This window comes from Ruditapes philippinarum, unplaced genomic scaffold (assembly GCF_026571515.1).
Source record: "Ruditapes philippinarum isolate M1 unplaced genomic scaffold, ASM2657151v2 ctg2402_1_1_1_1, whole genome shotgun sequence".
Lineage (NCBI taxonomy): Eukaryota > Metazoa > Mollusca > Bivalvia > Venerida > Veneridae > Ruditapes > Ruditapes philippinarum.
The window spans coordinates 99,845-115,623 of record NW_026851700.1 but is presented as its reverse complement, the minus strand read 5'-3'; the positions used below and the strand labels follow the sequence as shown (position 1 = coordinate 115,623).

General features: G+C 31.5%; 1 protein-coding gene across 1 annotated transcript in view; it reads right to left on the bottom strand.

Moving 5' to 3' along the window:
• Window positions 1–419: 419 nt before the first annotated feature.
• The window catches only part of LOC132737491 (NF-X1-type zinc finger protein NFXL1-like), a 25,519-nt gene continuing 10,159 nt past the window's right edge, over window positions 420–15,779 (bottom strand). Inside the window, exons 9-19 of the mRNA XM_060724787.1 lie at window positions 15,473–15,587; window positions 14,640–14,755; window positions 14,161–14,295; window positions 13,418–13,508; window positions 12,967–13,087; window positions 12,397–12,556; window positions 8,910–9,023; window positions 6,004–6,135; window positions 4,978–5,214; window positions 4,088–4,285; window positions 420–3,438 (exon numbers count right to left, since the gene is read on the bottom strand). Of these exons, the coding sequence (XP_060580770.1) occupies window positions 3,214–3,438; window positions 4,088–4,285; window positions 4,978–5,214; window positions 6,004–6,135; window positions 8,910–9,023; window positions 12,397–12,556; window positions 12,967–13,087; window positions 13,418–13,508; window positions 14,161–14,295; window positions 14,640–14,755; window positions 15,473–15,587 (1,644 nt within the window). The 3' untranslated portion in view covers window positions 420–3,213. The remainder of the gene's footprint in view (window positions 3,439–4,087; window positions 4,286–4,977; window positions 5,215–6,003; window positions 6,136–8,909; window positions 9,024–12,396; window positions 12,557–12,966; window positions 13,088–13,417; window positions 13,509–14,160; window positions 14,296–14,639; window positions 14,756–15,472; window positions 15,588–15,779) is intronic.

Below are 15,779 nucleotides of genomic sequence, written 5' to 3'. Positions count from 1 at the left end.
TACTTGGTGATTTACTCTGATTATTAGTCTTTCAAGGTATCTGTCTGTCTGTCTGTCGGTATAATATTAATACTTGTTCCTACTATTTACTAGTTGACATTAAATAAATATAGTACATTAAAAATTCTAAGTTCAAAAGGGGAATATTTATTTCAGAAGTATGTCTGACAAAAACTGCACCTTTTCATGATAAGCAAGTATTCCAAGTATGTTGAATTTTTTTTTTAAATATTTGAATAAAAATATGGTAGTTACATGGGCTGGACCTAAATGTTATCTAGTTATTAACCTTATGGCAAAAAGTGTAAATGGCAATTGTGTTCTCATTTGCAGTATCAATAAACAAATGTATGTGTAATTGCATTCTGGGTGAAATAAGTCATATAATACCATATCAAATACAATAACAAACTTAAGGCTTTATAACGTCAAACGTTTTATTTTCTCAAATTACCCAATATCAAACACCACTTTACTAATTAAAATTACATCATAATAATATAGACTTATACAAATTTAAACATGTATAAGTTGTTAAGCTGTAAAGACTTTCTAACTTAAATTTGAACTTATCTCATCCTACAGGATATCTATACATGCTTGCAGCAGCATAAATTAGTCTCACATTACAGCAAATCTGATCTATGACAATTTTAGAGTCTATCATGTTAAACACTGATAATTTAGATAAAGCTCCCTAAACAATATACACGTAATGAAAATTTAAGTGAAAATTTAAGAAACATAATTGCAAAATATCTAACTCTGTATAATAATGGATTAAATTTAAAAAATGTCCTGTATAACTGTCATACTAACCAAGCTATCTACACTTTGATCGTAACTGATATCAGAGACTAGTTGGACCATATGTTACACCAACAACTCAGACTGTTACACAGATTTACCGGGTAAAAGTTAAAACACAGATTTACTGGGTAAAAGTTAAGCATCATTTAACATTAATACAATTGAACACAAATGATCTTGGCATATCTTAAATAATATACAATACAATGTAAATAAACAAAAACTTCACTACAAAAGAAGTTTAGGACAAATCTGTTTTACAAAGCACTGTGTAATTCTCAAAATGTGTATATACCAACATGATGCTATAAGAAATTGCAACCCCAATAAAACTTAGTCTTTCATGAAAAAATGTTGCAAAAATACAGTGTAGCACTTTTTATTCAGGGAAACTTCTTATATAAATTTTTATATTTACTTTTCTATGTTTCAAAGTTACAAATGAAAAGAGTAAACACAAGTTTTTATTAACTTTTTTACCTTTTTTACCTCTTAGCTTTAGCCCACTTTACAGGTTAGTCAAGTTTTACAAAATAACTCACTTTTAAAGAACCTGGTTATCTAATTACACACTTGAATTACATAAAATGACTGCCATTTTCCCATACAAGTTTGAATTATAATACAACATTAAGAACAAATAATAACGTTTTAAGCATCTAAATCCCAAACTATAACAATATTAAACCTCCTTCGACTCTTTCAATTAGCAAACATTCAACATATAAAAAAACAATGTTACCAAAAATGTGTGGTAAATATATACATTACATAAAATTGAAGGGATGGAATGTGATGACATTTCTAATATGTAACTCCTTATTTTTCTTTTCATGTATAGCATTGCATACTTATAAATGTTGTAATCAAAGAAAACAGTTAAAACTAAGCAACAGTCAGTACATCAGAAATCTTTGGTCTATATTAAATATATGTAGAAACATTTATACTGAAAACCATGTAGCTCAAATCGTTTTAAATAATTCATTTCATCTCCCATATGAAACCAAAAAAGATCATTTAAAAAAAACCTCATTTGAAGTCACGCCAATAATGTTTTGGTCATTGTGACAAAATATTCCTATTTTACGGGGAAGACCTCTGTGTGTTAGACACATACAACACACCTGGATGGAAACTCATATCTTTACACATGAATAATTAACTTCTACTCCAATTTACCTGAACTAATACTACATTTTATTTCATGCTTTCCAGTATTTTATTGTAATACATCAGATGATTATATTCTGATAAACCACTAGTGAAATTTATAAAATATAATTTTCACTGTAGCCGAACTATATTTGAATGCGGATGAAAAGAAAATCATAACTAAATGGAATAACAGGCAGAAATAAATGCCATCATGCGTAAATTTTGCTTCTTTAGGAAAAGAAAGTCGATGTTACTATACATCATGTTAAAAATGTAACAAAGTTAGAGAAATTTAACAGAACTATATTTCAAAATTGATGATGTGACGTCATGATGTGATGACGTCAAAAAGTAGAATGTGCGACGTTACGCGGCAAAATCAATAAAAATACTAAAAATCACTTAAAAAGCATGAAATAAAAAGAAAATTTATTTGTTTTACATATAAGATTGAAATATATTTCATTCATGAACACCAGCTATTATATTTTCACTCGTGGCTTAGCCACTTGTGAAAATATTGCATCTGGTGTTCACTCAGTGAAATTATATTTCAATCTTACATACAAAACAAACAAATATCCTCTATATCCATGTATTTAATAATAAATCCCAGGTTAATGCTATCAATATGCCCCTTTACTACAATTATACTTCTTCACTGTTTTTATTTGATCATATAACAAGACAACATGTGTATTTCACGATAAGTAAACATCTACAATATGATATATCATATATAGTAGTGATGAATGCTGGCTGCATGTAAAAGTAAACATGACTTTTCATAGTATAAATACTGAAAATTAATTAATGGAAACTTGACAAACAAATCAATTAATAATTATAATAAACCTTGATAGAAACCTATCTTGTGCATAATTACATTCTGAACAACATTTTATATAAACACCAGAATTTAATTTAATCAAATAGTTTATAAATCACAGACAAACAACAGTAAAATATGGAACTGATGATCAATTATGTCATGCACATAAGGGTAAAATATTTCCACCTTCATCAAAGAGGAATCCACTGAAATCTTATATCAAACACATATAAGATACTAATATAATGTAAAACATTTCTTATCGTTTCCAACATCAAAACATGAAATACAAATACAAATAAAAGAATCATAAACCCATTTATAAAGTAAACTTTGATTTTCAACTGATGAAATAAATATAGAACTAGAACCATCCTGTGTAAGTAATTACTATATGTTACAATCAACTACGATCATACAGTCATTACATAATAAACAAACACAGCTAGTACAACAATACTGACAGACAATATTAACCAAGTTTTATATTTCTGTAAGAACGTCTCATCTTCAACAACTTCTTGCTGTTTCCTTGGTTTACGAGATTTACCTCTCATCTTTCTCTCATATTTCTCTAATTCAGCTTTCTGTTTCTGTTCTTCCTCTAATTTCTTCTCTCTATCTACTTCTTCCTCTTTCTGTTATACAAAATATAAATATATATGGCGTTTATAAGAAAATCTTGACCTATAATTGTACTGACATAAGAGCATTTTGCTAGGTAATATTCTCACAAGACAAAGACTGCCAGACTGTGATCTTTTCTAGTAAAATAATGATTGCTAAAAGAAAGAAACATATCAAGATACCCTTACAACTTCCCCTTTATCATATACCTCCCTGAGTTTTAACTAAATATTTTACTATAAGGCAGTCTGGATCATATTTTTACGTGTATACACAATATATTTCTGTCATGTCATATTTGTTTATGTGACATATGCTGTATATACAACAAAATAGTATTATAGGTATATAATAAATTAGAAAATACATCATGATCAACTGTCACAGACTTCTTATGTCAACAAGAGCACTCCATGCGGTGTTACCACTAATACTTATATGATTACAATCCAGGAAAATGTAGAAACTTTACTGATTGATGACAATAATACAGATACATAGAAATGATATTAATTACAGAATAATATTTAAATAGATCAAAAGACATATACTTCAGAAAATACTGGACTTCAATAATGTATTACAAACAAAAATAGTCTATTCTACAATAGTCTATTCTAGATAAAACTGAATAAATTAACATTCATCAACAATACATACCTTTTTCTTCTTTTCCATTTCTGATTTACAAACATCATCACAAAGTAGTTTGCCTTCTTCTTTCACCCTGTCTTTACATTTAACATCTCTCTTAAGTCGGCGACATTTACACCTGACCTTCACCTTTACCTCACAATCCTCTGGTTTTACACATTTACCAGCATGACAGGTTAATCCACAAGGGTGACCACAACTTAACTGAAATATATCATATATTTATTGATACTTGCATGACAGTTAGAAGTTAGGGTATTATAAAACAAGTGATAAATGCATGCTTGAAGAACATGGCACTGATAATACCCTTTTACAATACAACTTTTTACTAATTTCATTTATATTACAATGCTTCATTATCACATGTTTAACTAAATTTACAATATTTCAATATTCAGTCTTGAAGCACACAGGTGTATCTTAACAAAAGAGAAAACATGCATTAAAAGAAAATTCATGCCAACACTCCCCATTGTTGCACATTACATTATAAAACCATAACTGTAGAATGACATCTTACTCATATGTGAAAGTCATGATAAAACAGGTTGTTTGTATGAAAAACAACGAAATGCAGAAATACCAAATTAGACATATACTTTAAAAGCAAGAATAGCCCTAACGCACCTTTTTCCATGCTTTAACATTTGCAGATGCCTTTCTAAACTTAAGATGCATAACTGTGCTTCTGCAGATGCTAATGCATGAAGAAAGGAGCATTTACCCTGTATTATTTTATATTTCTACAATACTTAAGTCCATGTATTATTTTATATTTCTACAATACTGAAGTATTTTAGTAATCTGTTTAATTGTTTACTAAATTTTAATCCAGATTGTTTCAATAACAATTCTACAAAGATTTTCTTTAAAATAAGATATAAAATATCTACCAGTTTAGGACAGGCACCATTGCATGATTTGAGTGTATTTTTGTGTTGATCATCGCTATTGACCCACTTGTTACATTCTACATATTGTACAGTAGCCTGGCAGTGACATCTCATACGGAACATTTGTTTACATGGAGGACATGGTCCAGAATGACACGACTGGGTACATTCATGTGTACATCCCTCCGGACGATCAAACTGACATGGTAACTCACATTCCTCACAATTGCTTCCTGCCTGAAAACCAAAACTTTTTAAACTTAAAAATATTCTAGCTGGAGATAATATTTGTCAAAATAAACATGTTTGATTTGTCTGCTTTTTATGCAGATTTCAACACATCCTTTGGTGAAATATTGGTGATTGATTCACATCAAACTGGCATTCCTGGGTAACTTACCAGTTATTACTAACATCTTCAAAAGTGACCAACTACTAATCCAACACAAATTTTTCTGATTTTAGTGACCAATGGATTACAAATAATATGATGTTCTCCCTATGGACCTAAGCAGACTCATCTTTAAGTAACAATCACTATTTAATTAACATAATCTTTAGTAACAAACACTAATATACACTAATTCTGTTACAGTTTACTTAATTCATTCCACCACTTGCCCCTCACCACTGTGGGTTCCCGACAGGGACTTTGAATTCTTTCATGTGAGGAAGCTATCCAGCTAGCTTACGGAACGTCGGTGGTTCTACTCAGGTGCCCATTCGTGCCTGAAATAATGCACCTGAGGTCTTCCTCCATCAGCAAAGCTGGAATGTCGCGATATGACCTATACTGTGTCGATGTGACGTAAAACCCAAAACAAACAAAAAAACTTTATTCAATCCAATAATTTGTGTTAATAAAAAAGTTGAACATCATTTTTCTATAATTCTATTATTAATCCATAAATGTTATCACAACATTATAGCCATAAAGTATATATAATGTAAACAGTGATGCAAGTTGGATAAACAGTGTTACCCAGTTAACACCAAAAAGAAACAACAAAGAAACAAATAACATACCATATCATTGTCTTCAGCACCTTCCACAGTGTGACATAACTTTGTACATGTATGATTACCACATGATAAATGTCTACCACACGGTCTACCACATTGGTAAGGTTGAACTACAGAACATGCAAACTGACCAATCTGAAATGATAACCCGAACTTAAAATACAGTTAAACTTCGTTCGCTCGAACTCGGATCGCTCGAATACCTCCTTTAGCTCGAACTCATCGTCCAGTCTAGGGAAAATTCCTATATAATATATATTGTTCTACCTCGGATCGCTCGAACACCCATCGCTCGAACTCTCGAACATGATCTCTGGTCCCTTCGGCAGAAATATAGTGTAAATCACACCTTTTCGGTCGAACACAAACAGACAACAAAAGTTGCAGGTCGACATGTTCTAAATAATTGACAGTCGGTGACACATGTTTTTAACACCTCGTGATCGTGACAAATGCAATTAAGGTTAATTGATACAAAATAAAAGGTGTTGTAACCGATTTGTTTGTTATGATAAATTGTATATTTTCCGTCTTTAGTAACGATAAAAGAAAACAACTCCTGAAATGCGCAAAAGTCAATAAATAAATGACGTTTACCCGGACGGCTTTAATTACAACCGTGGGTCGTGTATCGTGAATTGTCAGTGTAATCTATTAATAGAATGATACTTGTACGTGTTTTTTTAGTAAATGACTACAAATATATGCTGCTGTAAAATGTTATTTTTATATCTAATTTATTCATTGTTTAAAATAAAATTAATTCCATAATAGACATATAGATCTAAATATATTTTGAACATTGTTCACAGTTTGGATAATGATCGCCCAATCGAACTCAACCAATTACAATATGCATAAATATAGATTAACACAGTGTACCGTTAATATTGTTTTCAATAGGATAATAATTCTTAATATGACGTATTCGACAAACAGATGTTCTAACAACAATTATATTGACGTATTTATCATTTGACCTATGTAAGCTGGAAAACCTTTAGATATGTGTTCTATGTAATAATAGTTCAACCTCGGTTGGCTCGAACTACCGATCTCTCGAACAAATTTTCACAGACCCTCCGAGTTCGAGCGAACGAAGTTCGACTGTATATCTATATCCAAATAATTAAGTAAAAAAAAGGCTTTATTTATCGAGGCTACACATTTGGTTTCCCAATCTTCCATGTGGGTCTCTTTGATTATTGCATATGTTTTAGTAAATCTGCAATTTTCAATAAATGTACTTAACAGAGAATAATCAAAATCTAACAGTCTGATTCAACTGTATGTATGGTTTACCCAAGTGACATTACAATAGGTCCACATAGAAGCATATAACAAGCATCAAAACAATACTCCTCATCAAAATCAAGTTAATTTCACCTTAATTTCAATTGCAACATTTCAAATAATATTGAGAAGAACATCTGTTACATATAACAAGAGCTGTCGGTAGGACAGCAACCCTCGACTATTCTAAGTGCTTGATAGTAAAAGAGCCTTGATAATGTTAAATTTTTTAAGTTCACAAAAGGGCTAATGTTTTTTATAAATTCATGTTATAGGCCTTAGAGAGAGTCTAATTATACAGTATTGGCTTGACTATTCGGAAGGTAATGTCACAAGGGTGTCTTATTGAGTATAATAATACTAATTACCTATTAATACATAAATTTGACAGAAAAGGTACAAAGGCTTGTTATTAAGATGTTTTATCAAGTAAATCACTGCTTTATTATTATGATTGCATAAAATTGTCCCAAAAAAGGCACAAACCCTTCCATAGTTATGGAGATAACAGCTTACAAGCAAAACTTTACCATGAATTTCTAAGTTGTAAAAGGGGAGAAAAATCAGCCTAAATGCAAGATAGAATTATGGATCTTTGTCAGTGACCTACAATTATGACCCAAAATGCATATGTGAAGTTTTAAATAAATATCTTTAATAGTTATTGAGATATGTAAAACTTGCATGTAAACATTAATGAAGAGACTAAGTAGAAAAGGGGATATGAATCAGCCTTAATGCAAGATAGAGTTATGGAACTTGGTCAGTGACATACATTTATGACCCTCAAATTATGACCCTAAGTACATGTGTAAAGTTTGAAGTAAATATCTTTGCAGACCATTAACCATTAACCAAAATTTCTAAGTTTCAAAGGGGCAAATAATTCTGCAAATATTGCAGGCAAAGTTATGCAATTTTGCAAACTGATGAACATTGTTACTATAAAAAAGTATTTAAAATTTCAATTGAATATCTCAAGCAATAATTGAGATATTTGACTTTACAAAAAAACTTTAACCAAAATTTCTAAGATCCAAAGGGGCATAATTCTATCAATATTGTAGGCAGAGTTATCCAACTTGTCAATGTGATGTAACTTGTTACTATAAATAAGTATTTTAAGTTTCAATTGAATATCTCAAGCAATAATTGAGATATTTGACTTTATAAAAAACTTTAACCAAAATTTCTAAGTTAAAAAGGGGCATAATTCTGCCAATATTGTAGGCAGAGTTATCAAACTTGTCAATCTGATGTACCTTGTCACTATAAATAAGTATTGTAAGTTTCAATTGAATATCTCAAGCAATAATTGAGATATTTGACTTTACAAAAAACTTTAACCAAAATTTCTAAGTTAAAAAGGGGCATAATTCTGTCAATATTGTAGGCAGAGTTATCCAACTTGTCAATGTGATGTACCTTGTTACTATAAATAAGTATTGTAAGTTTCAATTGAATATTTCAAGCAATAATTGAGATATTTGACTTTACAAAAAACTTTAACCAACGCAGACGCCGATGCGGACGCTGACGCCGACGCCGGGGCCACTACAATAGCTCTCATATTCTTGAATAGTCTAGCTAAAAATTAAATACATAAGAAGGGTTACCTCATGTTTTCCATAGCATTGCATTGGCAAAGGAACCATACATGGCGGACAAGGTCTGTTGACTACATCTTCTATAATTCTAGGTCCACCTTCCCAAGGGCCTGCTCTACGTGTCTGAAATCACAAAATTTTAGTCAATATAAAAAAATACATATGTTTATCTATTCTCTATATGTTTAAGGTATCATTTTGCTTCCTTTCATATTGTTGAAAAAAAAAATTTTGCATAAATTTGATCATAACATGATGCTGAAGGGCAAGAGAAATATACATGTACATATGCAAGCTTTCTATGCGACAAACCTTTAAAATGATGTAGGTGAAAGTCAGTCTTAGGTGAGAAAAGTATTAATAACTAGTTTCAGACAGGGCTTAATTTATTTTCAGTCAGTTACAATTATAAAGAAGAATTCGGTATAATATAATTATTTAAATAACTCTATATGTAGGTACATTAGTGAAAGGGAAAAACAAATGGCAAATATACAAGAATTTTTTTAAGGCTTATATAAAAGCAAGTTTCCTCAGGGTTCATACAGACATCCAATGCCAAAATTCTTTTTAAGTACTATTTAAGCATTTATTCGCATTTTTAAGCACATTTGTTGCACAAATTTCGACACAATATTCAACCTTTCACTATTTTTTCTTGAATTATACACATTTTCTGGCCAAACTAGAACTGCCACTATCATGGCGTGAATACCCCCGCATACCACTTTGTCAGAATCAACAGTGGCCATTTAGAGCTGAAGGACAACCTCCCTGCCAAATCTGAGGTTACTAAGCCAGTGCATTGCTAAGTTATGTATTCTACATGCTTCAAATGTGAAAATGTCAAAATCAATACATTGCGGACAGGACATTCTTTAGCAATTGAGAAGAAAAGCTTTCTTTTTGTCAAGGTTCCTGTGACCTTGACCTTTGACCCAGTGACCTCAAAATCAATAGGGGTCACCTTATAGTCATGATCAACATCCATGCCAAATATGAAGACTGTGGGTCAAAGGAATCTTAAGTTAATGGGTGGACAAACTTTTTGAAGTCAAAGTCCCTATGACCTTGACCTTTGATCCAGTGACCTCAAAATCAAAAGGGGTCATCTACTCATCATGATCAACATCCATGCCAAAAATGAAGACTGTGGGTCAAAGGAATCTAAAGTTATTGGGCAGACAAACTTTTAGATGTCCCTGTGACCTTGACCTTTGACCTGGTGACCTCAAAATCAATAGGGGTCATCTACTAATCATGACTAACCTCCATTCCAAATATGAAGACTGTGGGTCAAAGGAATCTTAAGTTATTGGGCGGACAAGCTTTTGGAAGTCAAGGCCCCTGTGACCTTGACCTTTGAACTGGTGATCTCAAAGTCAATAGGGGTCATCTACTAATCATGACTAACCTCCATGCCAAATATGAAGACTGTGGGTCAAAGGAATCTTAAGTTATTGGGCGGACAAGCTTTGTTAAGTCAAGGCCCCTGTGACCTTGACCTTTGACCTGGTGACCTGAAAGTCAATAGGGGTCATCTACTAATCATGACTAACCTCCGTGCCAAATATGAAGACTGTGGGTCAAAGGAATCTTAAGTTATGGGGCGGACAAGCTTTTTGAAGTCATGGCCCCTATGACCTTGACCTTTGACATGGTGACCTCAAAGTCAATAGGGGTCATCTACTTAGCATGACTAGCCTCATGCCAAATATGAAGACTGTGGGTCAAAGGAATCTTAAGTTATTGGGCCGACAAGCTTTTTGAAGTCAAGGCCCCTGTGACCTTGACCTTTGACCTGGCGACCTCAAAATCAATAGAGGTCATCTACTAATCATGACTAACCTCCATGCCAAATATGAGGACTAAGGGTCAAAGGAATCTTAAGTTATTGGGCGGACAAGAAAAAACCGATGGATAGCCGGACGGACGGACAGACGGACAAGCTGATTCCAGTATACCCCCCTTACAACTTTGTTGTGCGGGGGTATAATTAAGGTTTTATAGAAGAACAACAAAGGGTGCATCAAATACAAATTAGTTCAAAACAAGTGCAATTTGTCCACATACTGTTACCTTGAGCAAACATTTCATTGATTTTGATACTCAATTGGATCATTTTTTTTTATTTTGTAAACTGTTGATTTTTATCGACACTATGTCATTCAAACATTTTCAAGCCTATTTTCAGCAAATTTAAGTACTTTTTAAGCACTTTTCAAGACAGAAATCAATTTCAAGGAATTTTAAGCACTATCTTACATTTTCAAGCACTTTTTAAGACAGGGACAAGCACTTTTTAAGACTGTACGAACCCTTTTCCTAAACAACAGGGCAAATTTGATGTCACACATACAAGTATCTTCATTCTTAGCATTGAAAAAGTTAATAATAGAACATCAATTTAGATCTAATATTGGCTCCTGTGACCAAATTATGCAGAAAACTGAAACCAGAGCTTTCTGCAAGGAACATCTACAGTAAGTAGCATCATTTGATATTCAAAAGTACAAAATAACACCTAAACACAGAAGTGTCAGGTAAGATAAAAGGTACAGTCAACTATCGTTATCTCGACATCGCTTTTCTCGATATTTCGTTATCTAGATGAAATTTTGAAAGTACCGATTTTCTTCCTTCTTTATCTATATTAGAAATATTTCAATATCTCGATATTTTTATTTCGATATTTTCAGTATCTCGGTGTAAAATTTAAACCCCAACAGTTATTTTCACACTATTATCCTTTGTTTATCTCGACTAATAGTTTTCTATCATCTGTTCCCTTCAGACGTGTGAAAACACAAACTAGACGATAATTGCTCAATAGCGCGTGCCATAATGATGATTATGTTTGTAACAGGTTTAGCTGTTTTTATAAAAGTTAATCTAGTTAGCGTGTTGATTGACTTATGTCAAAAATACGTGAATTTTTACGTTCTTTGTTAATATTCAAACACTGTATCAATTCACTATGACTTTAAATGTTAATGAAAAAGTGAAAGTATAGAAACGCTATCGTTGCAATATTGTTTCACAACATCAACAAATCAATCAGCGGTCGAACAATATCGAGAAAAACCCGATAAATAACCCGGAAGGATATCAGGATAAACCACCCTGACAACAATGTTTTCACTATATTTGTTTATTACTGAGTAAATCTCACTATGTGTTTTTATCACAGACACCCGTATTTCCGCTGGTAAACATCTGCTAATGTTACTTTGTTTAATATTGACTAGGCCTATGAAAACAAGAAATGTGGATATCATAGTTTATTTGACATAAGGTATGCACATGTCTTTTGTTAAAATCAGATTCTACCTTATTCAAACCCTAATATGTTTATCTCGACATTTCGTTATCTCGATATTTTTAGACGGTCCCGATGACTTCGAGATAACGAGAGTCGACTGTACATTCTAATATTTCAACTAAACAATAAGTTAGGATTATTGTTCAAGATGTAAGACAGTGATATTATACTCACATTATCTTTAAATCTAACTTTGACAGCAGTATGACATATTACAGGACACTGATGTGAACATTTATCTAGAGGTTTCAGACAAATCTGTCTACAGGGAGGACAGTCTCCAAAATGACATCTATGTGGTATCCTTGCTGCATGATGACAGTCAGGTGCTCGTCTAAAATTACAGCATTTTATTACAGGTATTTCCTACTACAATATGGGCAGTAAATTCACTTATTCTACAACATTCAGGTTCAATTTTCTAAATGTGTTTTTTTTGTATGTGTTTTCTTCTTCTCAAATATGGGCAATAACCTAAAATTGGTTTTTGGGAATGCTATAAATTCACTTCTTCTAAAACATTCAGGTTCCACTTACTTGATTTTCATAACATTCAAATTATTGATCCATAGCAACTAAATCACTTTTACAAACAAGGTAAATACCTAGCAACAATACTCACTGCCAATCTTAATTATACATGTGATAAGTAATTTTAAGGTAATTTATTTGAAACAAAGGTCACATAATGAAGTATATATATATCTACTGACATTAGATGTACTGATATTTTAAGAAACATACCTGCAGGGGTAGTTACATCTAGGAGGTTTTGTGACTTTTTCTCTACCACAAGGCACTGTTATCTTAGTAGCTTTACAGAAACAAAATATATCTACAGTCTCTGTACATGGGTAACATCTTCCTGAATGAAGAAATACATATAAATATAATATAATATCGTACTGACATATGATATAAGAAATGCAACATTATAGAATATTTTACTCTTACAATAATGGCAATATTATGGACACAAGTTTTAACATAAGAATAAAAGAAACAAGTTTATGATAAAATCAAAGGCAACACTGGTAACAGCTTATAATATTTCTCTTATAACTATTAAAAACAAGCTACAATTTTTGATACTTTTTTCAGAAAATAAATCTTGAAACAACTGCATTAAGAAGCAAGATTTTGTATATACAAGACAGTGTATATAATAAGTAAATCATTGATAGTGTTTATATACCTCTATGGCACCTACTGTTACATTTATGGTTTTTACAACCTAATGGTTTATTGCACATCTGTTCACAAGGTGGACACTGGCCATCACAACACTAAAAATAATCACACAACTTTTTATAAACAAATTTCACTGTAAATAAACAATTTTTTTTATAAAAAAATTTGACTGTAAATAATCAAACAACATTTTTTTGTAAGCAAAGTTCACTATAAATAATCAAACAACTTTTTTATAAACAAAGTTCACTACTAATAATCAAACAACTTTTTTATAAACAAAGTTCACTATAAATAATCAAACAACTTTTTTATAAACAAAGTTCACTATAAATAATCAAACAACCTTTTTTTATAAACAAAGTTCACTATAAATAATCAAACAACATTTTTATAAACAAAGTTCACTATAAATAATCAAACAACTTTTTTATAAACAAAGTTCACTATAAATAATCAAACAACTTTTTTTATAAACATATTACTGTAAATAATCAAATGACTTTTTTTTATAAACAAAACCTTAGTTTCTTTTAAATCTTATTAACACTGATAATATCTTTACTGATGAAAGAAACATTGGATCAAACTACCAACCTATCACATGATTTTTTGTTGGTAAGCTGGATTGTTTGCTCACCACAGAGAAAGGCATCTGACTGAACATCAGTTACATTAACTAGTCACCTACCGCAGTCACCTACTGACTAACAATTTAACATAACAAACTCTGTCAATCATAATTACCTTTCTCTTACATGGATGTTTACCACAGTCTCTCATTTTATTACATTTTGTCTCACACAGATAATCTTTATAACATGGAACTTCTCTCTCCTTCTGTACTTCACATCGACATTTCTTTACACGCATCTGACGACACTATCAACAAAAATGTTACATTATTAACTACAGGTAGAATATTCAACACAGACTTAATAAATTGTAGAGTATTGCTATAGTCTGTCAAATTATTCAATATATAAAGAATTTTAAAAAATAAAATTAAAATAGGGAAAATAATATGATGGACATATTTAAAATCTTTCATGACATTAAACCACGAATGTGTCTTAATTTATGACTGAGTATGTGGCAATTTTGAAGTTTTTGAAATTATTTAATTCTTCACCTTTAATTTTATTCTTATTTTAATCATGAAGAGTCTCTGAATGATTTATTGACTCAGATATGGTGTATTTAGAGAGAGCTAGATGTTTACGTACACTGCCACACGGACCAAAATGGCATCTTTGTACACATTCATGTAGCTGACATTCCAGTAATTTACCACATGTATCTCCACATGTAGGAATATCTTCTGTACATGGCAAGTTATATGCTGTAATATAACAATATAATCTATACAAGGTGTCTATCATCAACTTACATATCTGTAAAGCTTGTATCAAAACATAAATTTTTCCATCATTAAATTAAGTACATGTATAGTATAATAGAGAAAAACAGAATCTCTAATGAACACACAGAACATTGAATTCAAAATCTTGCAGTCTTGGTTTGACTGAGCCTGTTCATGGACGGTACTGAAAAGTGCAAACAACGGTCCACGCACCTAGCACCTGCTTAAGCAGAATTCAACATTTAAACATGAAAATGTTGGAATTTAGTACTTAGAAACATCAGCAGATGTGTTCATACGGCAACTATTACGGAACCTTCAATGTGACACTTTAGTGCCATTCCATGAAAAGCGGCGTACGGTCCCCCAATGAAAAAAATGCATGTGTTTAAGTAAAACTAGTAGATTTATTTATGACAAAAGATAGTGTATTTCAAGCACAATCACCTGGGATAGTATCTGTTTATGAAGTACAGATGCATGTGTAATATTTTATACTATTTAAAAATCATTCAAAGCATGTGTTTCTGAATTTATCATTGATTAAACATAGAGTGAATAACTCCTGCAAATATCCAAATGAGTTTGATTATAATTTAATGGGATATTTCACATATAAACTTTTTTGTAATAATCTATACATTCTATTTGTTGATTAACAAATCACTATAAGATAATAATGATTGTTGAACTTACTTGTTTTTTCACAAGGACATTTTCTCTCACCCCCTCTAGGACATTCTCCACAGTTACCACGGTGACAGATTATCTCACATAAATGATTACCACATGATAATCTCTTGTTACATGGCTAAAATATATGAAATTTTCCTACAAGTAACAGACATTATAATATCCCTCATGTTTATAATTACTGTCACATGATGAGACACTGTGCAGCCAGACAGGGACTTAAACCCCAGACTCTCTGGTGCTTGATTGTACAACAAGAAGCGAGATCATCAGGAATGATACAGGTTCATAAAACGGTATACTTACAATG